This window comes from Gymnodraco acuticeps, unplaced genomic scaffold, assembly GCF_902827175.1.
Source record: "Gymnodraco acuticeps unplaced genomic scaffold, fGymAcu1.1, whole genome shotgun sequence".
NCBI classification, from domain to species: Eukaryota; Metazoa; Chordata; class Actinopteri; order Perciformes; family Bathydraconidae; genus Gymnodraco; species Gymnodraco acuticeps.
The window spans coordinates 1,063,161-1,088,514 of NW_022990966.1; the positions used below are offsets into that span (position 1 = coordinate 1,063,161).

Below are 25,354 nucleotides of genomic sequence, written 5' to 3' on the forward strand. Positions count from 1 at the left end.
CATGTCTCCTTTTATATAATCATCTTTGAAAATCTAATTAGTGGTGTGATCCACTTAAAGTGGCGGTTAACTTTGTTCTGCTTATCCTCTGACAGTTAATTGTGTCCCGTTCTGTCCTTCTCCACCTGCTCCATGCCCTGCCTTCCTGTGAGATCTGTCCACATATTGCTTCTTGATTAATCCATGTAATAATAATCCTCTTCGCCTGGATGAATCCCCCTTTTTAGCCACATTGCAGTGCTGCAGGGATAGGGGATGCAATGTAACGAAAGGTGACATCTCTTCCCCACTCGTTCCATTTATTGGGCAATCACTGCATGACCTCTAAACCCCAGGTTCACACTTACCTCATTCACACCAACGGTGTTTCAGGGCCAGTTCGGAGCTGGAGCTTGAAAAGCACCGGGTTTTCCTGTTCACACCGCAGCGGAGCAGCCTCTTAGCTCCGGAATCCGGTTCGTTTCAAGCACCAACAAATTGTCCGGCCAGAGCGAAAGCACCGCATACGTCACGCATACGTCGAGGCGGGGGCAGGGGCGGGATCAACTCCTGAACAACAACAAAAAGCCCACGTTTTATCCAGTTTTTACACAACGATGGAGAAACTTAACAAGCAGCAGTGGTCCACTGAAGAGACCAGCTACCTACTGGGAATCTGGTCTTCCGAAGAGGTACAGAGGAAGCTGGAGCACAATCGGCCATTGTTGTTGTTGTTGGTGTGAGCTGTGAGGGGTTTCCGCGCGGTTTGGCTTTATGAAGCAGGCACGCAAACGGTTACGTCATGACGCAAACGATGACGCAATGACGCAGCACCAGTCGGACTCTGGGCGGTGTGAAAAGAGCCGGAGCTAAACCGAAGAACTGGTTCTGAACCTGAAAAGCTCTAGCACGGAGCTAGAACCGGAGTTGCGTTGGTGTGAATGAGGTACCAGTGAGCCTCTTGGTTGTTTGGTGGCTCTGCTGTGGCCTTATGTGGATGAGAGGCTCCATTTGTGCATCTTTGGAGCTACATAGTCATTGCTACAAGTTGCAATGACTAATACGCACTTATCTGCGCTCTGTTGAACTATTGATTGTACCTCCCTTCCTTAACGGTATTATTGAGCAAGGCAATTACAGATAACTGTTAATACTTTTGTAAATCTTCATTTTGACAGAAGCTATATAAGGGAATGGACTCTCCAGAAGATATAACTTCATCTTAATTACGTTTAAGAACAGTACTGGCAGCCACTGTTTTAATAATTAAAACATGGCCACAGGTGTAAAGTGGTTAAACGTACCTAAGCTTTGCAGTTTGTTTTGATAGATTATTCTTCCTTTGAGAGATGATCTTAACGTTTATGGGTTGTACATTTGACAAACTTGTGTGGTAGCTAAATGTTGTTTCCAATGTTTGGCCCTCTAGGTCTCCTCACCAGTCATGTGACACAAACTTTATTGATACATTTACTGACTGTATTCGAGAAGTTTTAACCAGACTTTCTTAAACTGTTCACTGTACAGTTACACCGTGTGTGCATACCTACTGCATGCCTGTAAGCGTGTCTCAAAAACCACTCTCCTGTAACAGTTTACGTGTTGAAATGGTTACACATGCAGAAACCCAAGATGTGTACCAGGAAGTGGAAGTGGTGAAGAAGAGGGGACATGAGCAAAGACCTTATAAAAGCTAATACTCCTCTGGACATCATTGACTCCCAGCATGTCTCCTGAACCCTCAGGGTAGGAGGTCAGGGGTCATGGGTCGGGGAGGTCATGACTGATCCTCCCAGTCTTCCCCCCGGAGGGACAGGCACAACATAACACGTCTCTATTTATAACTCTTTATAACTCTCTTTGCAAGGGTGTATTACTGCACTGCTCTGGAATTGTTGGCTAGTAAGGGAGAAAGTGGGGCTGCGAAATGTGTTTCTGTGTGTCCCTAATGACGGATAATAGCCGTTTTGAGTTTGGCGCTGTGTTTGTGAGTGATTACACCTTTGTTTGGGTGTGTGTGTGTGTGTATATGAAAGAGAGAGAGAAATGGAAAGAGAGAAGTTTGCAGTGTGATAAAGTGTCTAATTGCAGAGAGCCTCGCTGTGTGGCATGTCAGATTGTTCTCCCCCTGTGGCCTGAGCTCTCCTGCAGGGTGAATCTGTGTGTGTGTGTGTGTGTGTGTGTGTGTGTGTGTGTGTGTGTGTGTGTGTGTGTGTGTGTGTGTGTGTGTGTGTGTGTGTGTGTGTGTGTGTGTGTGTGTGTGTGTGTGTGTGTGTGTGTGTGTGTGTGTGTGTGTGTGTGTGTGTGTGTGTGTGTGTGTGTGTGTGTGTGTGTGTGTGTGTGTGTGTGTGTGTGTGTGTGACTGCATATATTGTGTGTGTGTGTGATGGATTTCAACTGCCTGCTTCAAGTCTTGGCTTGCTGCCTGTCAGAGCACCAGAGACCCAGTCAACCATATTTCATGCTCACTCCAAAAAAACCACAATATACGTTTTTACCTTTATGTGGTTCGTTCAATTGTGAAGTCCATTGCACCACTTTAGTGTGTGAGTGTGTGCTGAATGGGAGAGATGATGGAGAAAACTGCAGAGACTGCGCCACAATGGCTTGCATTGTTCTCGTTGCTATACAGAGCGGACGTGGAACTTGGCCTGCAGACCAAGAGGTCTCTGCAGCCCTGGACACAGGTGCTGGAGCTCAGATTCAACCCAAACCCTGGGTGGAGAGGGAACCCAGGGGGTGGAGGTGGTGTAGGGTTTAATGATTATTTGTTCAGTGTGAGCTGGAGTTGGGTCTCAAGCCAAACCTGGTATTAGCTCACCCAAATTACGTTAAAAAAAAAACACATTTTCTCACTCCCCCAAGTTTTGAGATATGTCTTTGAGAGTCCTGGCTGCCCCCCCTCTCAGTCTATTAGTCATGGTTCATTTAGTTTTCAGTCGACTAAGATTTCTTCAAAATGACTTATTTTCTCAAATATTAGGAACTAATTTCTGGTAAACCCAATATAACATTTTTATTTAGTGATGCTTTTGCATGATCATTTATGGAGAAACTAAGTTTACTAGATTTGTCGACAATCATTTCTCTATTAGACGACAGCTTTAGAGAAGACTGCCTTCCCACAATTGAGGTAAATGAAATACTTTCTTAGTTCTGTTTTATTTGGATCCAGGCATTAGGAATGATATTACAAATAAATTCTACAGCAACTTACAAAGAGATTATAATGGTATTAGGTTTTATCCGACAACATGACAATGGCCCCGTCTCAGGTCGACTATTTTAATTTCCTCGCTCCTCGGTCCTCGGTCTCACCGGAAGTTGATTTGTCTGCGCCATCTTGAGTACCGTCCCATGGCTCTTATTTCTGCCGGAGGATCGAGGATCGATAATGGAGGAGCGATAACCGAGGAACCACCAGACCATCCTCCGATGAAATCCTCAGACATTCGTCCCGCCCCCTTACTGTGTATCGCTCACTGATTGGACGATGCAGCGCATGCACTGATCTGATGCTTCTTGACATGAGAGCAGTTTCCCAGCGGAGTGAAGAAAACACATGAACCTCACGGGAGTCACTCCTCAGTCTATACCGTGTTTTGTTTCAATTCATGTTTCATTTAGTTACACATATGTGATATATCTGAACAACAAAGTGGTCAAAAATCATTTTATTCATTTATTGGAAACATTTTCATGATCGCTTTTTTCGTTTTACATTTTCATTTATTGTCATTTCCATTCAGTCAGTCATTAAGTGCTATTTAAAATGTTAATGTGCTCCATATCCACACAAACAAATAAAGTGTGCAGTCCAATGAATGTTAATCTAACCTGGGTTTTGATAGATAACATATCTCTTTTTCTTCTCTCAATTATTGTATTTCTATTGTGCACTCTAATCAATATTAATCCAACTATTGTTCGTTTATACATTTTAAGAATGGCGTTTATCTTTTTAGAGAATGAGTTCTTATTTTATTTTATTTATTGGGGTCTACAACAGATGATACAAATGTTAGTGTCAGTAAATGTGTGGCGGGGGTGTTTGTGAAAACAACGGGGACAGAGCTGCTGTCAGACGAACAGCTGTGCGGCGTCATCACAAACGGATCGCTTCACGTGACGCTCCGGAGGAAAGGACGTCCCATTGCTCTTAAAACTCATTTCCCTGCTTCTCGTGGTTTCCTTGCGTCCCTCCATGCTTCCCTGGAGGGAGGGACTAGACGCAGGGAAACGACGCAAGTGAGGGAAGCAAGGAATCCATTGAACCGACCTGAGACGGGGCCAGGATCAACTGTTGCAGTTTCAGTGAACTGGCCCTTTAAGGATGATATTCTCTTAATCAAATCTTTATTAAGTGTACTTTCTTTGTGTTGAGACTAAATTGGCTACATAATGCATTTGAATGTAAAAACTTGGTTAAATCACCTCCATACTTGAAGCACAAACTTTACTGCGATCAATCTTCTCATCTAACTCTTAGAAAGACAAACAATAATTGTGTTTTGCAAAATGTGCATCTTTCTGAGCTGTGTGGTGAAATCCTCCCCATTTCAGCGGGTTGTTGCTCTCTGACACAAGGTTAGAAAGTCAATGTAATCATTGTTAAATATATATGGTGCTGGTTAACGTTTATGGCAAGTATAGGCCAAAGTCAAACTTTTAAAAAAGTGCCAATTTGCTGAGGAAAACAAAGCTGAAGCGCCTTCATGGGACAACACTTCAGTCTTTCTGCAGATGGTGTAAAATATCATATGATTAGAGGGCAATAATCATATTGCCTTCTTTGCTTATGTTTACACCTGGATGCTAACATCACTACTTTTATATAGTTAGTTTACTATGGAGTGTCTTTGATATACATGTTTTGCTCTGCTCTGACCTTTTTGAGCAACCAGGTAGTTACACTCTCATATTTTCTGAGCTGCATCCTTCACCACAACTATTGCTGTAGTCGTCATAATCTGACTTCCTTTGTCAATTCTGTTTCCTGTATTGCTAGTATGAGCAAAACATGTTTCAATAAGCACAATGATGCTTCAGTGATCAAATGTTCTTCTCTGGCTAAAGGTGAAATAACCTGGTTAAAACAAAAAATCTGCAGACTGATTGGCCCACCCGAACACTAAGACGGAGACCTCTGACCTGAAAAGTAAACACACAAACAACACGAAACCACAGAATTAACACACACATTTGCAATTCTATGTCTCATTTGGGTACTTCACTTTAAGTGGTGTTGCATACTGTATAGGCTCCATACATGCAAATGACTTAAGGTTTGAGCAAGGCTGTGCTGATGAAAGATTTGGCTTTCAGCAACAGCACAGAGCGGTGTGAAAAACCTGTGTCACTCTAACGACACCTCAACACCTCTTTGCCCCGTGCTTTTCCACCATCATTCAGAGGGGGCTCCTTAAAAGCTGCATTAAAAATAAAAAAAAAGCGAGCCTGAAGTATAACAAGTCCATTTACTACACTGGAGCACCAGAAACAGGACTGTGACTAATAAGCCGGTGGTGGAGCACACAGGGAGCGGGTGTTCAGCGTTTTATAAGATTAGACCACAAGTTCTCAGAGGAGCGTCGTCTAATAAGAGGCTTGTGATGGTCCAACGGTCTCCCAGGGGTCCAACCATGTTAATGATACAGCTTTCTGTCTCCCTCTCTGTTTTGTTATACTGTGGATTAAGCTGTGCTGCAGTGCTGCTGGAGTTTTAATGTGACTTTCTGAGGCCTGTTTGTGCAAGGTGTGAGGTTTATTTCTTTGGACTGCTTTGCTAGTGTATTTGTTTGAGCCCTAGTTTGTGTTGTAACAAAAAAGGTGTTGTAGAAATAAAATGCATTTGTCCCCCCTTCAGCCAGCTGTGAGGAGTTAGAGTTGAGTTCAGGCCCCTGGCTGGTGAGTCAGTGTTTCCACAGAGCGGCTGCTGGACAGGAGCCTCGCTTTCACATTAACCAGACTGAGTCAGCAGGAGAGCCAGTGCATTGTGTGTTTATGTGTTTACAGATTGGATAAATAGTTTGACATTTTGCTAATCCACTTTCATGTTTAAGATTTGATGACTTGATTAATACCACTCTTGTGTCTGTATGCCATATATTCAGCTACAGGCTGGTTAGCTTAGCTAAAACACTGGGAACAGGGGGAGACAGCTGGTATGGCTCTGTCCAAATTCCCATTTCTCCAGCACTAATATACACTATATAGTGTTTCTCACATGATTGGGGGTAGACCTCAGACCCTCTGTATGTTCAAGGAAGACATTTGAACTTAAATTCATACATTTGATGCCCTTTTAGAGCAAAGCTAAGAGGCTGGATCTTTAAAGAACGTTTCGGTCTTGTAGACAATATAATAATTAACACATGCATAGATATAATTGCTGATGAAACGAAAAATAAGTCACAACTACTTAACATGGTACACAAGACTCCTGACGTCTTTTAGGATTGGTCAGTTGGGTTGCTGACATCGCTGTCAGAAGCACCTGAGGTACGAGCAAGAGTTGCTGTAAAGCTTACAACTGAAGATGCAAGCCACCTTCACCTTTCCAAGCCTAATTAAGTGCTGATGGGATCCTCCCACAGCAAGCCACCGTCCTAGACCTGGACAGACTGCATGGCCAACATCCGTTGAGTGTAAAATATGTTTGGTTCATTATGAAGCTTTGGTGGGATGCATGTTAGTTTGACCCGAGAAGAAGCCAAATTGTAAAAACAACATTGTGGTTTTAGGTGTGGTAATATCCCAGATATGTCATCGCTGTAAGATTTTTGGGAAACCAGCAGACTGCAGGAAGTCACTGAACCTAGACATAGTCTGGTACAAAATGAACTGGTGAGCTTTAAAGATGCTGGTAGGCACTACTAGGCAGATTGTATTAGCTTAAGCTGAGCCAGGCTAGCTGTTTCCCCTAGTTTCCAGTCTGTATGCTTAGGTAATCAGTTGCAACAGTTAATCTCAGCAAAGAAGCATATTTCTCAAAATCCCAAATTATTCTTTTAGAGTTTTTCATTTCATGTCTGTGGAAAAAAATAATACTGAACTTTAGCTCCTCCATCAAAGAGAAGTGTTTGGGAAAATCATATTTCAAGCATTGGAAGACACAAGGAAAAGCTCTGTAATGGTGCTAGAAAGTTATGACAAGGTATGCTTGATTCCACTGAACAACTTCCAAGGAATAATCCTCAGGATAACTAATGCATGTTATATGAGCGATACATGAAGAAGGACTTTGTTAGTACCAGCAGCTGTTTTGTCTCTTGTGTGTCTGATCATTTAAGTCACAGACGCAACAGACCTAATTCTTGACACACTCACAAGAAGACCGTCTAATGCGGCTTGTCAGCACCGTGTTAAGCTGTAATGGTCGTACCATAACTTCTCAAAATTGATTGAATTCTCGGTTGTGTTTGTGTTGGCAGGGTCTCCGTCTTTGTGGTTGTGGTCTCTGAGTGGAAAGCAAAGGGCAAGAGGGAAGGCGGAGGAGGGGAGGTTGGAAAGACTGGATGGAGAGAGAAGGAGGAGAGGGTGGTATTCAGAGCATTATGTAAGACATCAAACGGGTCCAGTCTGGCGAGGAGTGTTGATGTGAGAGTTGTGGGCCCCTTGGGTCAGGTGGCCTCTCACATAGCCTCCCATATGGTCGGCATTTCCCCTCATTGCCTCCGCCCTTCTCCTAATTGGCAGGTAATGTATCGTTGCCCTGGCCTATCTTCCCCTCCGTCACTGTTATTCTTCTCTGTTATTAATGGGAGGCGTAGCGGTGTGGTGGTGATGGTGGTGGAGGTGATAGTGGCTCTGGGCTTGGCACCGTGCCACAGAGGGGCCCCAGCGCTGACACTTTATACAGCGGCAGGTTTTACCAAGGTGTTCATTTCAGGAGCGTCTCCTCCGCCTCAGCTTCTTCCCTTTCTTCTCCCCTCGGCCGTGGAAGGTAAATCAAAGCTGGGAGCTGATACTCGACCTTTATTCAATCTGTGGTTACAACCCACAGTTGTTACATACAGATGGACACACACATGACTACAGGCTTGTTTGCATGCACACACGTACTGTATATGTGTGTGTTCTCCTCCATTCATCACCTCTCACCATGTTGTCCTACAGTGCAGGCTTTTCTTTCCCTCTCCCACTCATAACCAGCCAGGCAGCTTATTTTACAGCCTCTCTGCTCCAGTCACTGCTAAGCATAACAATACACCAGCAGACATGTGTTTGTCATAAACTGCGAGGCTAGAAGTTAAATTACAATCGTTTACACTTTGAACGAGGTTCAAAAAGAATCATTGTACACCGCATTTAATCATGTGTTGCACTTTATGTTCATAATTCTCTTGTACTTTTCCACTGCTGCCGGTCAGTATACGCTTAACTACAACAAAACAACATGGACCAATCGACCTAAGTAGGCCTGTTAGTAGCAGTAAATGCCAAACCCTGTTTGTTATGCCTCACAGGCCAAGTCTCTCACTGCAGCGACTCCATGTAAGGGCCTGGAGCTCCGCTTTAACCAGATTTCAGGTTAGCAAGCTGCTACAGAAATGACAGTAGCAACATGAGCCCGGCTGAGTTCATCAGGCCTTTGTGAGGAACATAAATGTCCGTAGGATTTCGCTTACATCCTGTGTTGCGGATCAAGCCAACATTACCGTCTGGTGCACATGGAAGAGCTCAATTACATAACTTAAGACTTTCATTAGCCTCTCCGCTCCATTGAGTTCTCTGGGAAAGGTCCAGATGTGACTTCATGAAGGGCCCTCTATGCAGAGCCTGTTCGCTCTGTTCCGCTATTCCCCCCCCCCTCTCCTTCTCCATCCCTGCAGCTGTAAGCACTCAGAGGAAAAGCAGCGAGAGAGGGGAGGGAGAGCTTTATTAAAAAAATCAGACACCCCATAGACCCCCCAATCTCCCCTTCAAAACAGTCCCAGCCCCACCCAGAGCAGGCCTATGGTCCCCTGGCCTCCCATAGGTCTTCTAAAGTAGGCTAATAAGTCTTTTAGCATGTGGTCCCCCTGTCGGCCCGAGGTGGCCGACTAGACAGGCTGCTGCTCCAGGCTCGGGGCAGGAAGTGGAGCCGGCCAGGAGACACTCTCTGAGAGGCTGCCCAAGTAAACAACCCTCCCCCCTTCAGCACACATGCTCATACACATCCGTATGTGTTTGTATGCCCATACACATTCGGATGTGTTTACATATGCGGCAGATTTGAACATATACACACACACACACTTGATGCGTCACCTCCAGAAACACTGACATCCTTTTACCAGGAAACTTGTGTGCCACTGTCTCACTGTTAATATCAAGATGCTTCGTGGATGACGTTAATTTATCTCAGGCTTTTGGTTTGGCTGCCACCACAATGTCCTTTTAAAACTCAACACTGGAAATCGTTGAAAGCCTAAGTCTAATCAAATTAATGGCTGTGTTGTTTGATAGCGTGTGTGCAAAGCATGAGTTTGTACAGCTGTGTGTGCGCCACTGTGGAACGTCATACCAAAGTCCTATGGCAAAACATCAATTTCTGCCTTAAAGGGGTAGTTTGTTCTACACACTGTTGGGGTTTGATATCCACGACACATGATTGTGGGTGAGCGTCGTGGTCATGATGGTTTTCAACACCAGGGCAGCTGGTTGTGTGACTGTTTCTGGGAAGACATCGGACACAGGTGGGGAATCAGTTAGGGCTGTGATTTATAGAAATCTCCGCTGCCTCGCATTGTGCTGCGGCCTTCCTCTGGGCCGCAGCCTGCTCTCACACACCATGTTCCCCTGTTATTCCTTGACTCGGATGACAATGATGCCTGAGTGGAAAACCCAGATGATTTCCCCTCGGAGAACAAATATATTATTTTCCACGCAACGAGCTATTGTGTAGGTGGTTTAGTCTTCTTCAGGGGCTGTTGATGACCCATGCAAAGCTGTGTAGAAGTCTTATGGGGCAAGTCGAAGTCTAAAACCATCAAAACCAATCTCAAATCAACTCTCCAGTCCTCAAATGATACAAGTCTTCATAAGCAAATTCCTATTGTATTTCATACTTGTGAACAGCTATACATGTCCCCAAGAGTCTCTTGCTCTTAGGTCACAGTAAAGCTGAAAACCTGTGGCTTTTACAATGTACTATAGCTAGCGTTCACACAAATCAATAGGGCTATAGCAGCAAAATACACTTTGTTCTAGTAGCATACGAGTCATAAAGTGATAAAAATAAAAACATACCCTGTCATTTTAGTTACTCAACAAATATATTAAGTCAATCTTTAACATTTGCTAACATTAGCCACCATAAACTATACCAGATCAAATAAGGCTGTTTCAGAAAAACATCTAAGAGTATTGAATTGAGAAATTGTGTTTTATTGCTTATGACTTAAATTGTACTTCTTGAGTTATGTACAAAGTGAATATAAAGAATAAATAATGATAAGATATGATTATGCTAAGGTAGCTTTATTATGGACAAGCAGGCAGTAGCCAAAATATAATGTGCAGGTATAAGACTGAATACAAACAGTGATATGGAAATTAATACACCAGGGAGGTAGGGACGGCCATTGGTCAAATGACTAAGTGTTATCAGTCATTTAAACGTTATATGTTATTGTTCAAGTCTAGGCACAACCAAAGTCATCATGTTGGTGGTTTGAATATGACTCAAATCTCAAGTTTCAATTCTCAAATCCAAACTCACAGCTGAGCTCTAATAATAATTAAAACTGCGGTCGCACTTGTGCGCGCAGTGATGAGCTGGCCCTCGCGTCCGTGCGCCTGTCGGGGAGGGCAGCCGGTAGTCCCGGCGTCAAGCAGACGCGCGCGAGTCCTGGGAAATCAGCCGTTTCTCATTTCTATAATTTTCGCGTCCCAGACTCCCAGGTACTCCGGCAGCGACCCGGAAACGGATGTCGGTGTGCCGTCTCGAAGGAAAACAAATGTCTCTAAAGGCTCGTCGAGGATCGATTATCGAGGTGGCTGTCTGGAGGAGCGTAACCGAGGATACACTGATTTAGAGGAGAGAGGAGTGTCTCTAGAGGAGCTATAACCGAGGGTACACTGAAGTATTCTCCTGAGACGATTTCAGCCAACAGTGATGTTTAAAAGAGATGTGACGCATGGCTGGACTTCTGTCAACGAAGCACAGCTCTGCAAACTGTTCCCGTTGTGATTATAAGTTATTTGAGATGATCAAATGTGCATCAGACTTTCTGCCCTTTACCGTTTGTTTACTCACTAATCACATCTCCCCTGGATGTTAGGTGATGTTACAGTGAGAACAGCTGCTGAGGTCAGTGCAGAAAGCAGAACAGTGTGTATAATATATATCGCTCACTACTAAATGTAACATGCCTACATTTCACATTTTATTTGTAGGCTTTAGGAGATATCTACAAATACATAGGGTTAGGGTTAGGGAGTGTATAGGTGTCTGTTGTAATGAATATGCCGCCAGCAAAGGGTGTTGTTGGACTAACAGTAGGTGTGTGTGTGTGTGTTGATGTGTGTTCGTTGATGTGTGTGTGTGTGTGTGTGTGTGTGTGTGTGTGTGTGTGTGTGTGTGTGTGTGTGTGTGTGTGTGTGTGTGTGTGTGTGTGTGTGTGTGTGTGTGTGTGTGTGTGTGTGTGTGTGTGTGTGTGTGTGTGTGTGTGTGTGTGTGTGTTGATGTGCCAGGCAGACAGGCAGGCCTCAGTAGCTTATCTGACATATAATTGGTAAAAAATGGTACATTCTCCGTTAGCCTACGAGCTCCCCGTTAGAGCGAAGGACTATTCCTTCTCAATGTAGCAGGACATTGGATATGCGCTGAAGTTGTCCTGGATTGGAATTTTTCCGATCATTCCCCTATGAGGAGTTTGCAGAAATGTCCTTAAAATGCATGAAAAACGCACATTTTTCAAAATGGCTGACTTTCTGGGGGGCGGGGCTAATGGAAGGCAATTCGAAATATGTGTGCAATTATAATAGCAATATGTATACAGCGTTTCGTGAATATTGGAAAAACTATACGTGAGTAGTTTGGAGTCATTTGGAGTCATTTGTGGCATGTAAATCGTAAAAAATGGTGTATTCGCTGTTAGCTTACGACCTCCACGATTGAGCTATCACAAATGTTCTTCTCAATTTAGCATCATATTGGATAGGGGCTGAACTTGTGCTGGATTTGAATTTTTCCGATCATTCCCCTAGGAGGAGTTTGCAAGAATGTGCTTAAAATGCATGAAAAACGCAAATTTTTCTAAATGGCCGACTTCCTGGGGGGCGGGGCTAATGGAAGGCAATTTGAAATATGTGTGCAATCATAATAGCAATATGTATACAGCGTTTCGTGAATATTGGAAAAAGTATACGCGAGTAGTTTGGAGTAATTTGTGACATGTAAATCGTCAAAAATGGTGTATTCGCTGTTAGCTTACAACCTCCACGAGTGGTTTTTCAAAAAATGTGCTCCTCAATTAAGTATCATATTGGATAGGGGCTAAATCTGTCCTGCATTGGAATTTTTCTGATCATTCCCCTAGGAGGAGTGCGCAAGAACGTGCGTAAAATGGCTGAAAAACGCACATTTTTCAAAATGGCCGACTTTTTGGGGGGCGGGGCTAATAGAATGTGTGTACAAATATGTCCGCAATTCCAGGAGAAATGTCTGAGTGTGTCCCAAGTTTTGCGTTCGAAGTTCATTTTATGCTATCGCAATTTAAAAAAAATGTATAGGCCACGCCCACATTCTGCATTTGTTGCGACACTTTAATTCTGAGTTCGTAGTCACCCCGAGAGTATGTGTAAAAAAAAAAAAAATAATTCGTCCATCCGCTCTTGAGTTATAAATTGGAGGTGTTTTTGGCGCCCCCTATAGTCCTAAATGAAAATTATTTGGTGTGCCTATTTCCCAAGACAGACTGAACCTTTCTACCAAAATCTGTGGTGAATGGATACATTGTTGATGAGTTATGAGCATTTATTTATAAGTCCCGCCTTTTTGCGAGTACGTTTTAATTAATGGCGGAAATATTTATCGTTTGAACATGCTCATCTCCTAGGGTAATGTGTCTGACCCTCCACCGATGCTGTATACAAAGTTTGGTGTTGAGAAACTGGAAATTTTAATTTTAATGAATATTTAACTGTTTATGTCAATTATGCTAATAAAAAAAAAAAATGTAGGCGGAGCTTAGGGTTCCAAGAGAATTATTTCTAGAGCAGGTCCTCCCGGATATGTGTGCAACATTTCAGGTCATTCGGAGTTACGATGCGACTTTGTAAATTTATTCCGAAATAGGTTTTTCATAGGTGGCGCTAGCGAGCACGTTGGACAATTTGAACTCATTGACTCCAGAATAATGTATTTTTCACCAGTCCTGGCGTCTGTGCAAAATTATACAACTTTTGAACCGTCCTAAAGGCCTCAAAAACAGGAAACGCCAGCAGAAAAATAATAATAGGAATAATTCCACCAATAACAATAGGTTCCTCGCACTTCATGCTAGGACGCCGTTGGGTCCTAGCGCTCCGTGCTCGGGCCCTAATAATAATCTTAAATTGACTAAACTGTCTGTCACCCTGTGGTAAAGTTAACAGCAAGTCTCTGACAGAAACAGCACACCACAGTGTACCCTCAGTTTTGGATGGTTGGTTTGCTAATATCCTGACACCACCATTTCTAAAGACCTTTGTGTAAAGTTACGCTCTAATCCTTTTTTTCCTGCCTCCCTGTGCGAGTGCATGTTGCAGCAGGTTAGCAGAGGAGGCTGGAGGGTGAACGTAGGACAGGTTTTTTAGGCTGGGCCATATCTTCATGGAAGACTTTGAGAAATCTGACTTTGCTGAGGTTTTTTCTATATTTCTCAATCATTAGGAGCTAACGTATGTCCCTTAGGGAACCCAATATCAACTGTTAAATGTACCTTTTCATGGAGGCTGCTGTTCTGTGTGTTCAGACAAATAAGCGAGCTGGAGCTTGCATGCACGTACGCCTCGTATGTGTGTGTGTGTGTGTGTGTGTGTGTGTGTGTGTGTGTGTGTGTGTGTACTTGCATGTTCCTGTGTGTGTGTATTTCTTAGTGAGTGGGTTTGAGAGCTGCGGTTTCTCACAGTCAGTTTTTATCTTCGTCTCTCTGAGCATCAGCCAGCAGATCATTGTGAAATACACACACACACACACACACACACACACACACACACACGCACACGCACACGCACACACACACATTGAAAGAGAGACGGGGATACAGAGTTCACTTTTAACTATTCCCTAACCTCCGAAGGCCATATATCTAGGCCTGTTTACAACTCAAACAAAAAAAACGATACAGACATAGTTATATTAGCAGGAGAGTTACTCCCAGTGTCACATTTTCTTTTGGCCTTGAAGCTGTTTCATCACGTTTTCTTTTTTTCATTTTGGAATTTTCATCGACATCATGTGACTGCGTTGAGTGGGAGATTCCTGATATGGTAACGTGTGTTTAGCAAAGAGTTGGCCTCGGTACAAGACGGAGCAAGGACTTCCTGTAAAGCTATCACTGATGTCATTTTCTCTCTGCTCGTACCTTTAAAAGGCCTCAGTGACTCAAAGCAGCTGTTAGTCAACTCCACAGGAATCGTGGGCCAGTGCCCATGTGTAGGCGGGCAGGGGTGTAGGAGTGTGTTTATTTATACATAAATATGTCATGTCGGCTGAGCCATATAAATCAGTATTGAAATGTTCAGAAACTGATAACTGCGTTTAAGAAGTGAGAAAGAGGTTGCTTTCCACCAGAGGAAACAGATGCTGTAAAATCATGTGGGAGGAAACGCTGTTTTTAGCATTAGCATTTTTCACTAGGCAAATGCTAACCTCAGTAAGTATCATGCATCACATACATGTTACTACAGGTTAGCCACTTGTATTTAGAAATTAAGACAGACAAAGACAAACTACCACTATTACCAAACTATTCATCCATCAGGGTTACAGACAATCTTTTTGGTTAAACTTTGACCTACCATACTTGCTTAGTTGTGTTTTCTTGAGTAATAAGGGAACTTTTGTTTTTACCTCTAAGTAAAGTGGTTGATATTTGTGGTTTAGTCAGCAGACTGGTTCCCAACAACGGGATTTCTGGGGTAGGAATTGGTGATTTTATATAGGCCCACCAGAGAAAGGTTTAAAGGTCTGTCCTGTAACGGCATGTCAACGTTTTGATCCGTGTGACAGACACATGTCTTGTTGAGCAAGAAACTGAGCCCATACCTGCATATGTTGATGTATTAATAATATGTGTCAAAGATATGACTTCACCATTCCCAGCAGGTGTTGCTCTGCTAATGCAGCCCACTTCTCTAACTTAGGGCCATGATGTTGAGAGTCATGAGGCAGGAAGCGTTAAGAGGTTCAGTCCTCTGGAGAGCTGAGGGAGAGACTCACTCGGCCCAGTGGACCAGAAACCCAAAAGCACAACAGTGTCAGGTTCGGGACGGGCTCTCCCATTGGCCGGTCTTCGTCTCCTGTTTCCACTTGGGCCACTATCTCGTTAGGAAAAAATCATCGCTTGTCCATTAGCGCGGGGCTCTGCGAGAGTTTAGTGGCTCTGTGTTTGTTTTTCTGTCAAACTAAGGAGTGGAAGGGTGTGTTTCCACAACCTGTCAGACGGCCATCACAGCGCTCTCCTCCGAAGCCTCCTCACCTCTCTGCTCCTCTGCTCAACACATATGTGTTTTCTCTCCTTTTCTTTTACAGGTCAAGGGTTGCCACTTAGACCAGCAGAAGAAAAGCACATGTGACACTGGATCCCGGCAGGGCTAATGGTCATTACTCGGTAAGCAGTGTGTCATGGCCTCAGTCGCGTAGATAATAGGTCTGGGTTAAACCCACAGGATCAGGGAGTGGTTGTGACTGTTGTCTTTGTTGATCTGCAATCAGTCTCACTGTGACACATATGGCTGTAGACCTGCAGAGATAAAGCCTGTCGTTCCGCTGCAGGCTGCACAGAAATCTGCATGACTGGGAAGTAAAGTGTTACATGCACTGAGATTAAAGTAAGATTACTAAAAGGCTACCCGTGAAAGCTGACAGTTGCTAAATCGTTATCAGATGTGATATTTTGAGAAACAAGTGATTCACCAGAGACATGCATGTGGGGGGAAATGGTGAGGTTAGAAATAGGACAACACTCATAACCCGAAGGCTGCTCTACCCCACTTCAATACAATATTTAGCATATTGAATTTAATTCTAAACTAACTTATTTTTAAAGATATTCCACTTCCTCTGTCCCTCCAGAAGGCAAACTTTCCAAACAATGATACAAAAGCTACAGGCTGATAATAGTCAGGAAGGGATTAGAGACGGGATGAGAAGGCCTCTTGTTAACACAAATTATAAAACACATCCCCATAATTAATTTAGGAATTTCATTGTTTTGGAAAACAGAACACAATCCCACCTGGAAGCAACAGACGAATCGAGCACAGGGAGTTAAAGGCAAGACAGTGAGCTGTGTTTCAATATGAATAGCCTCTACCCATCAGAGGAAGGTTTAGAGGTCTGTAGCAGCAGGTCGAAGGTCAGATCCCTGTGACACACACATGTCCTGTTGAGTATTTAAGCAAGCAACTGACCCCATACCGGCGTAGGACTCATATGTTGATGTAAATATTCAAGATGTATGTCAAAGATATGATTATTCATTGTCACAGCTGCTACACATTTATCTGCTCTAGAAAAGACATCACATACTTATTTTTTCTTTTTTTGTAGTATTTTCTGTAGTATTATTATGTTACTCGGGGGGGTAACAGACAAAATATAAAGGTTTCAGTTCATTACAATATTATTTAAGCCTGGGCGAATTTTATTCTAGCACAGTTAAATTGTATAAAGTAAACATTTTGGGAGATACTTATTACTTTCTTACAAAAAGTTGATGAGAGTCGATAAAATCAATCCAACTTTCATGTCCGTACGGTTTAAGACGTTGCTGTAGCCAGCAGCTGGTGAGCTTTGCTTAGCTTAAAGACAGGAAACAAGGGGAATCAGCTAAGTTGTTTAATGTTAACAGAGCAAACAGTACAAATTAGTATTTTCTGTTTCACTGAGGGTTATGTGTTGGACTATTTCTAATCGGGTAGCAGTGACTTCCTCATTGGTTTCCTGAATTGGTTCTGATGAAGAAGTGTACCGTCCGGTAGTCAGAAATATAACCCCAGTAAAACACAAAATAGTCATTAAACATTCTTTGATGTGTCTGTAAGTACGGTTTGGAGATGCTAGTTACTGGATTTTGTAACATTTGGGATAGATTCAGGCTAGTTGTTTCCAGTGTTTGTGCTAAGCTAATCATGTGTTGATCTTCTCATCTAAATGCATATTTCCCAAAATGTTGCTTTAAATTCGACCACCATGCACTTCTGTTCCTCCTGGGCTTATGCTCTCACCATGGGTCACTAGAGAGACAATGAATCCCTCCACTGACATTACAAGTGCAGGTTTCAACAAGGAGCATGTTTCTAATGTAGGCTTGTGAGCTCTGGTATTTTGGTGTGTGAAGGATGTTAAACATTCCTGTATGTTTTTCTACAGACAGAGCAGCCTGTGAATGGCCCCGGACCTAACCTCATCACTCAGTGTTGACCTCAACTCTTGTCTGGTGATTAATTATCCCTCCCACATCACCTTGTCACACTGCAGCGATGCAGTCATGCATGTGTCTGCGTCGCTGCAAACCGCTCTCAGCTGTGAGTGCAGATACGGGAAAAAGCACAGTTGGCACATCCAGTACTATTTGCTTACCTCTTTCTCAAACAAAGAGGTAAACCAGCCACTGATAACACATTTTACGAAGTGTACATGCCGCCACATTCTCTTGCTCAACGGCAAGGGTTAAAGGTGAATAAAGATATTGAGAGTAAATCTACACACCTGTTGAGCAGGAAGCAATGAATGAACCGGACACTCTGTCACAGGACTGTTTCCATATTAAAAAAACAACCTGCTGTAAAATGTGATGAAGTAATGGAAGTTTCTTTTTCTCTTTGCCACATATCAAAGAGCAGACGACCCCGCCGCCCTTAGACCTGCTGCTGGAGGTTCAGAAACCCACTTCCTGCTACTTCATCTCAAGGTGCTTCGACACACACCACCACACAAACAGGAAACAGCCCTCTTTTGTGTCCCTCAAACTGCATGCAGTGTACATTCTTCTGTATCAGTGCAGCAAAGTGTGCTTTAGTCATACTTACCTGGTTTAGGTTGATATTTGGAAACCTTTCTATTATATTTGTAGGACAAAATGTTGAGAATTGATTCACTTTGACACAAACTAGGCTTGCACGTTTAATAAAAGGTGATCAAATATGAGCAAAAGTTTATTTACCGAACAATGTCTATAGATTAAAAACATATTCATTCAGTCAGCCAAAAAACGTTTACACAGGTAGAGAAATGTGCAGATTTTCTCCATTCATAGTAATGTTACTTAAGGGTGCGTTCACACCTGCCTTGTATAGTCCGGTTGAATCGAACCCTGGTGCGTTTAGCCGCTTGGTGCGGTTCATTTGGGTCGGTGTGAACACAGTCCGAGACCTCTTAATGTCTGACCAATGGTTGAACAGCATTTCCGTGCACATGACTTGTGTTTAAAGTTTATAGTCCGTTTGAACGAACCGAACCTTCTGAAAAATGAAACAATGTAACAAACGGTGTGCACCAGAGAAGCAGACTATTAGGTGTGAATGCACCCTTAGTCAGCTATATCTTAATTCCTGACCCCTGTGTGAACACTTTCTTCATAACAAATGCACTGTTGCAATAAGGTATTCTTTTGTTATTTCTTCACTACTATTAAAAGGTTACACATGTGTAGTAATTGATTCTGAAAGCTGCTTTTCTACAACTCACTTTTATTGTATTGAATTGTTCCTTCGTCTTCCAAGTGTGTTGTTGATACAATGCAGTGAGGATTTAATGAGCAGTATGTCATGAATTCAGTTTGTTGTCCACATGTAGTTGTATTTTTAGACAACTTATCTGTTTTAATTGACCGGTAGGGGATGTAACAGGGAGGCAGCTTGTTGATAGATGGGGTGATGGATCGGGGCGGGGGTGTTGTTTGTGGAGGGAGTAAAGGAACAAGACAACCATCTAAGCTCCAGGTTCTCTGAAGCAACACAGAGGCCTCCACGGGTCAGCTGTGAGGGGTCAGCACCCACCATTGTGTGGAGGGAAGGGAGTTCCTGTTCCGGCTCATTTTTGCAATCTGAGAGAATATAAACATGGACGCACAGAAGTGTCCGGAGAGCGAAAGCAGAAGCAGTGCGGATGCTGACTGCAGTGTATGAAGGGGAAGCTGCAGTGTGTTGTTACTGAAATCAAATACCACTGCTTATATCAAAGGCAAAATAGATTTATTTATCTATGTACACATTTATAAATGACAACAGGTGTTAATATAAACCGTTTTTTTATCCTATACTTAACTGGAATAGCCTCACATGAGTATTGATGAGTTTATTTGTAACCTCAGGACAACTGATCAGATGACCTCAGCAAATTAAACGTGTTCTTATTCTTAGAAATGTAAAGATTAAAGCGCTCCTGATCAATATTTCTACTGAAACCGGGAGTTTATTGTCTTTGCGTAACCAAAAGTGCTCAGTTTGATCATCCCCAGGTCAATACCCCTGACTGCTCCTCTGTGCACCAATCACTTTCCACAATAGTGAAACTCCCTTTAGTTCTGCATTATGCGGAAAAGCAGCCACTTCTATTTCCCATATTTCACTTTAAATAGAAGATTTGTAAACCGTGTCCTATTATGTAAAGCAGGGATGACACTAAAGTATTATGTTGCTGTGGGCTACCTTCAAGTCATTTTTGTTTCGCTAAAATGTGCATCAATAAGTTTACCACATGAGCTGTTTGCAACTGTTGTTAGCCATGAATTTAGAGAACTATCACTGGATTACTTTGATGCTAAAGACAATTTGACTCGATCATGACTCCAAAGCACACTTTGGAGATATAAGAGTGTATTTCTTTCTATGATTTCTAAGTGGCGTTTTAACTTTAAAACCACCTTTTTAAAACAACTGAATTCCCTGAAGGCCTAATCAGTGTGCCATTGTTCAAATAACACCAAACATAGGGTCCTATGAGAAGTTTAGTTTAAAGTAACTGGATAACATGACACATCTTCATAGCACTGACTAAAGAGTATATTTCAACCACTTAACAGATTTTATAGTCATGCATGCTGTTTTTAATGTGTAGCTTTCAACCCAAAGTACAACACGCAAAACACAGTTTAACTTTTCAAAAATACGGGGTTTATTGACTTAACTGCAATCAATACTTACAAAAGACGGGGGAAAACAGGTTTTCATATAAACTCACAGAATTGCTGTAGTGAAAAAAACATGGCTGAAAAAATACATTCAACTGTTTTACTTTCTTTGTGTCAAAATCCGTGTACCTCTTCCGAACAAGTGAAGGCAACACAGAACAATTGACTTAACAAAAACTTAATTGTCCTCCATTTATCAAATATAAAAAAGGCAGAGAGGCCTTAGCTACCTGGAATGTATTCAAAGAGGCACTTCCAATGGTCAGAGGGGGCCAAACAAGTGCATCAAGCATCCAATCAAATTAAACTTTCCTCCACCCATTTGGTCACAGCTATTGCTTGTAATAACAGACTGGGTTTAAGAACATTACTGACAGAAGACATTCAGAATTACCAGTCTCTTAAATCTCCTCTGATGTGAGCAACCCTTCACTTCTACCATAAACCCAAGTACTGTGAGTAAATACTCTGATCAGAGACAAAAACGGACAAAGTGAATCAATGTGATAGCAGTTAGCTACTGTACTGTCGGATTATTGTCAGGTTTGACGGGGGAAAGATCAGGAATGAATACAAGCCAGTCCAATAAGGAGTAAGAAAAAAAGTACAATAAATAATCAAAACGCAAAACAGCTTGTTGCATTTGTTTTTGTTGCTTTAAATTAAGTTTCATTTTTGACAAAGTGTAGTTGCAGAACAAAAGTCATTGAAGTACAATATATTAAACTGTGAAAAAAAGGAAAACTGACAAAAACGTCTTCACAATCTTTAGATTAATATGGAAGATCATAATTTAACATAAAAGAAAATATATTCTATTGTTCATTATCCAGATAAATACAAAACAAAATTAACAAAAAATGCATATGATCAGCAATAAATATGTTCTGATAAGTTAAATAAGCAGTGACACGCAAACTTTCCATCTGGAACGCTTTTCAAAACAATAATAAACGTAATAACAACATTAATAAAAAATAATTATCAAGTAAAGAAAGCAAAAAAAAGGGATGTAATGAGTACAGAGTGCTCCTCAGAGCAGGTACTAACGTGGGGGAGAAGTAAAGTCAAATAGCTTGGAGATCCGATCTCATCCAGTTGCAGGATGTACAACTGCACCATGGGAAGGCTGGAATTCCCCAGATCAGCGAGGATGAAGGTGGGGGGGGCAGGGTGGAGAGGCGGGACAAAGTCTTACAGGTTTAATGATCAGTTTGATAACAAGACTTCCTTCCCAACAAAAAAAAAGAGCCAGTGACCAGCAACAGGAGGAGAAAACTCAGGAGGGGGGGAACCATAACCAACTTCCAGTTCAAAGTCCTTCCTGCAGACTCACCAAGTCCACAATTACATTAAGACTTGTGAAGAACTGTGACGGGGGGCAAATGAGAAACAACCAAAAACAAACAGTAGTCCATTCACCATAAACACATGCAGAAACCGTCCAGGCACTTTTCATTCTGTTTAAAAACTATTCATATCTTTCAGGGTCTTTATTTTTTTCCATTTTGTCTCAACTCGGTCTGTAAAAACGGCTGTGGTAGATCTTAAGTTACGTTAGTGAACACCCTCTAGCTAGCTCAGGGGAAGTGGTATCGTCGGGGGAGGAGGGGGGAGAAGGTAGAGGGGGCTAGTGCAATGCACTCCCCTTTCCAAGGCCACTTGTGCTGCTACACATTCAAGAACAAATGAAGAAGAAAGAAGAAAAAAACAAGTGGCACCTGGCAAAACAGTCAATTGTTGTTCTCATGATGATTTTCATTGTTCAATTTCCTTTTTTTTGGCACTATGACACATGGAAGGGTACTTTTTAAAACTTGCTGTGCAGATTGACAGGGATGAAATGATAGTTTGAGTTCAGAGAGAGTTCCCTTAATTGGCTGCATGATTTCAATGCTAACAAAGTGTTGTGTGAGGGAAGCTAAGAAAAGGGCAGAGGTAGAGGGGAGTGCCGTGTTCTCTTTGTGTCATCGAACTTAAAGTCACTGGGTGCAGTTTAATCATCAGAGATGGAGAGGCGGCTGAAGATGGGCAGGCGGCGGGTGGTATCCAGCGTGGGGGACTCTGAGCCGCTCAGGCTGCCTCCAGAGCTGCTCTGGTAGCCCTCTTGGTCTGACAGGGAGTCGGAGGGAGGGCCTTTTGTAGACTCGAACATCTGAGGGGACTCCAACATGGGCCTGAAATAGTAAGGTGTGCTTGTTGGAGAGGGAGGTGCAGGGGTGTTGGGCTCTGTGCCCACAGGACCCACGCTGAGGCTGGGCCCGAACAAGTTGGCCAGCTCCTGGCTGGAGTAGGTGAAGGGGTTACTGCTGGGCCAGTCAGGGACCTCATCAGGGAAGAACATGGGTGGAGGGGTGACGGAGGTGGGGCTGTCTCTCAGCCCCCCTGAGCTGGAGAAGCCTGCGAAGCTGTAGCTGTGCTGCAGTCGAGGCCTCTCCATTTTGTTGGAGGAGTTAAGAGGGGAGCACTGCTGGGGGGGTCCTCTGCGCTCCTCAGCATTATGAATAAAATGGCAGCGAGGGCCGTACGGGCAGAACCCGATGGTGTGGAAGGTGCGGCACAGCTCAGTTTTGTATTTAGGGTGGCGGCTCAGGCTGCGCAGTTCATGGATCCCATGAGCAAACTGGCATTTGTCACCATACTTGCAGGAACCGTTCTCCTCGAAGGGCCTGCAAAGCTCCGTCTTGTAGCGGCTGGAGTTCACCTGGCTGCCTCCGGTGGGACTCGCAGGGCCCAGGCACTGTTTGAGGAGCCGCTCGCCCGTCTCAGAGAAGGAGCGGTCGCGCATGCGGTTCTCCTTGTTGTTGCTGGCATTGCCTAGCCCTGAGATGAGTGAGGAGTGGTCCGCTGTCTTCAGGCTGTTCAGAAACTGGTTCTGGTTGAACTTTGTGCTGCTGACAGAGTGCCGCCGCTGGTACACGCCCCCCATCGGGGGAGATCCCACCGCCTTCCTGTCCAGCAGGGCTCCGGTGGGGCTGCAGATGGACACATTAGTGCCAGTGCAAGGGACAGACATGGGATGGTGGGATCCCAGGTTGTTGTTGAAGCTGAGCAGTTTGTTGTTCTGCAAAAGACACAAAGAACACACATCATGAGTACAAAATATTCAACATATTCTCCAGGACTGACAGTCAATGTGGTTCTGATTTTAATGAAAGCTAGTGGGCCAGAAAGAGAAATCTACAGCCTCCTCTTGCATGACTGTGTTCTTTTTGGCTCTGACAACACAAGCGGATACAGGCCTATAGACCAGCAGCTGGTTTGGCAAGTTGCCCTGGTTAGGAATGTGTGCCTGTTTGGTAAATGGAGCAGCAGCACATGAGGCCACAGGGCTGTTAGTGGCTACAAAGAGCCTGCATCATTTGAAAGATAATGAAAGTGGCAAAGCATCCTGCTGAATTACAAGAGAAAACTGATCTGCTATTCAATACACATCCAAACTACAGGAGATAACTGGGTTAGTCACAGATTTACATGAGTTTTACATGCCACCAGAGAAAAATCTACTTAAAAATCCGCGAAGAATAAAAAAAAACCCTGTAATGAAACATGAAAATATATGCAAATGAAAACAGTGCCGTGAAGTTAACTGAGCATTGACCCGTAAACCGTTTTGAAAAAAAGGGATTTCCCAACAAATATTAATCATAGAAACTGTTTTATAGGAGCAATCATAGGTAAAAGCCATAGACTGTATATATAAAAGGTAAAAGCCAGACAAATCTAGTCAATGATTAGCGAGCATGTGGCTGCTTTGTGAAGAGTATTAAAAGTGGCGCTAAACTGCTCTCATGAATCAACTCAAGCTGACGTCTGAAACTGCACCATAACTCATAGGCAAAACTTCATATTAAACTAAAACTGACGTGGCACATGCTGGAAATGAAAGTTTTACATTTCAACAAGTGTTTACACCTAATGTGAAGTTACCAGCATGCTTCGGCACACTCTTAGATACTCTTTCAAAGTAAATAACGATGTTTAGACAGGAAACAACATGCACGAAAAAGCAAACAGTCTTAGCCAAAGAGAGGCGGAAAACAAATCAAGCCCGCAAAACAAAACAAGCCTCCACAGAGCCGAGGGACGCGGGCATGCAGCTCATCATTCCTCCACAGCGGCTAACCCTCTGCTGCTAACAGGCTAACACACACTACAGAGAACCAGAGACAGGCACAAAGTTGTGAAGCTACCTTGTTCATTATTTCGAAGTCGAAAAAAGGCGACACCACGGCTGTGGTCATCTTTGCAGCGACCAGGGTTCAATCGAAAGTAATACAAAAAAACAAAAAAAGTGTGGTTGTTGGAAAAGTTGCGCAGGTCTGCTGAATTTCTGATTTGCAGCTCCTGTATATTTTTGACCCTGCAGAACTCCCCCTCTGCCCTGCACCAGCCCCGACATTTGCTTTTAATCCTTTGCAGGAGGAGCCTCGAAGCGCTGGGCGTTAACTTTCAGTCAACTTTTTTTTTCTTGTCTGAGGGGACAAACTTGCAGTGGGTTGTCAGTTGCTTTGAGATTACTACACTGTAGCACGCAGTATGAATACTAAGCAGTTGTCGGCTTTATTTCTAACCAACATGAAGTAAAACTAACACACTTTATATCCTCAACTCTTAAGTAAACCATATTAGTCAGTGTAAACTTCAGATTTTACATCAAAAGTGATTATTTAGACTTATAGTACATTACATGCTGTGTTCATTAAAAATGTTGGAGGTATAGTGTCCTAACTTTATTGACAAAGGAAATACAACTAACTTACTATCAGTAGATCTTAAAAACCAGTAGCAAAAAGTAGGTTACAACTTTATTTCCGTCTTTTCTTTAATAGAAGTCTGGTACTCAAGCAGTCTGGAGTTGTTTACTGGGAGGCGCTTCACTGTCCTCAGGGTTTCAGCTACCATCCACTCTGTAATTAATTTACTCTTAATTGCTGGACTGTAACGTCACGTGTGGGACTTTCCGGTGAATTCAGGCAGCCTTTTAACTCTTTCCCGACCACAGCTATTTTCCTGTTAAAACGTTTATTCTCCTACTGTTTCTATTA

General features: G+C 43.0%; 1 protein-coding gene and 1 long non-coding RNA gene across 2 annotated transcripts; one reads left to right on the top strand and one right to left on the bottom strand.

Annotated features, from left to right (window-relative positions):
- The first annotated feature begins 10,989 nt into the window (after nucleotides 1–10,989).
- Nucleotides 10,990–19,393, top strand: LOC117558831. The gene is made up of 4 exons (XR_004570879.1): nucleotides 10,990–11,038; nucleotides 15,704–15,782; nucleotides 17,546–17,612; nucleotides 18,019–19,393. It is a non-coding gene; the product is annotated as an uncharacterized LOC117558831 (long non-coding RNA).
- An 814-nt stretch (nucleotides 19,394–20,207) lies between these two features.
- zfp36l1a (zinc finger protein 36, C3H type-like 1a) lies at nucleotides 20,208–24,708 on the bottom strand. The gene is made up of 2 exons (XM_034235264.1): nucleotides 24,500–24,708; nucleotides 20,208–23,370 (listed from the first exon to the last, which is right to left on the bottom strand). The coding sequence occupies exons 1-2, from the start codon at nucleotides 24,548–24,550 to the stop codon at nucleotides 22,303–22,305; spliced, it is 1,119 nt and encodes a 372-aa protein (XP_034091155.1). The 5' UTR covers nucleotides 24,551–24,708; the 3' UTR covers nucleotides 20,208–22,302.
- Between the last annotated feature and the right edge of the window lie 646 nt (nucleotides 24,709–25,354).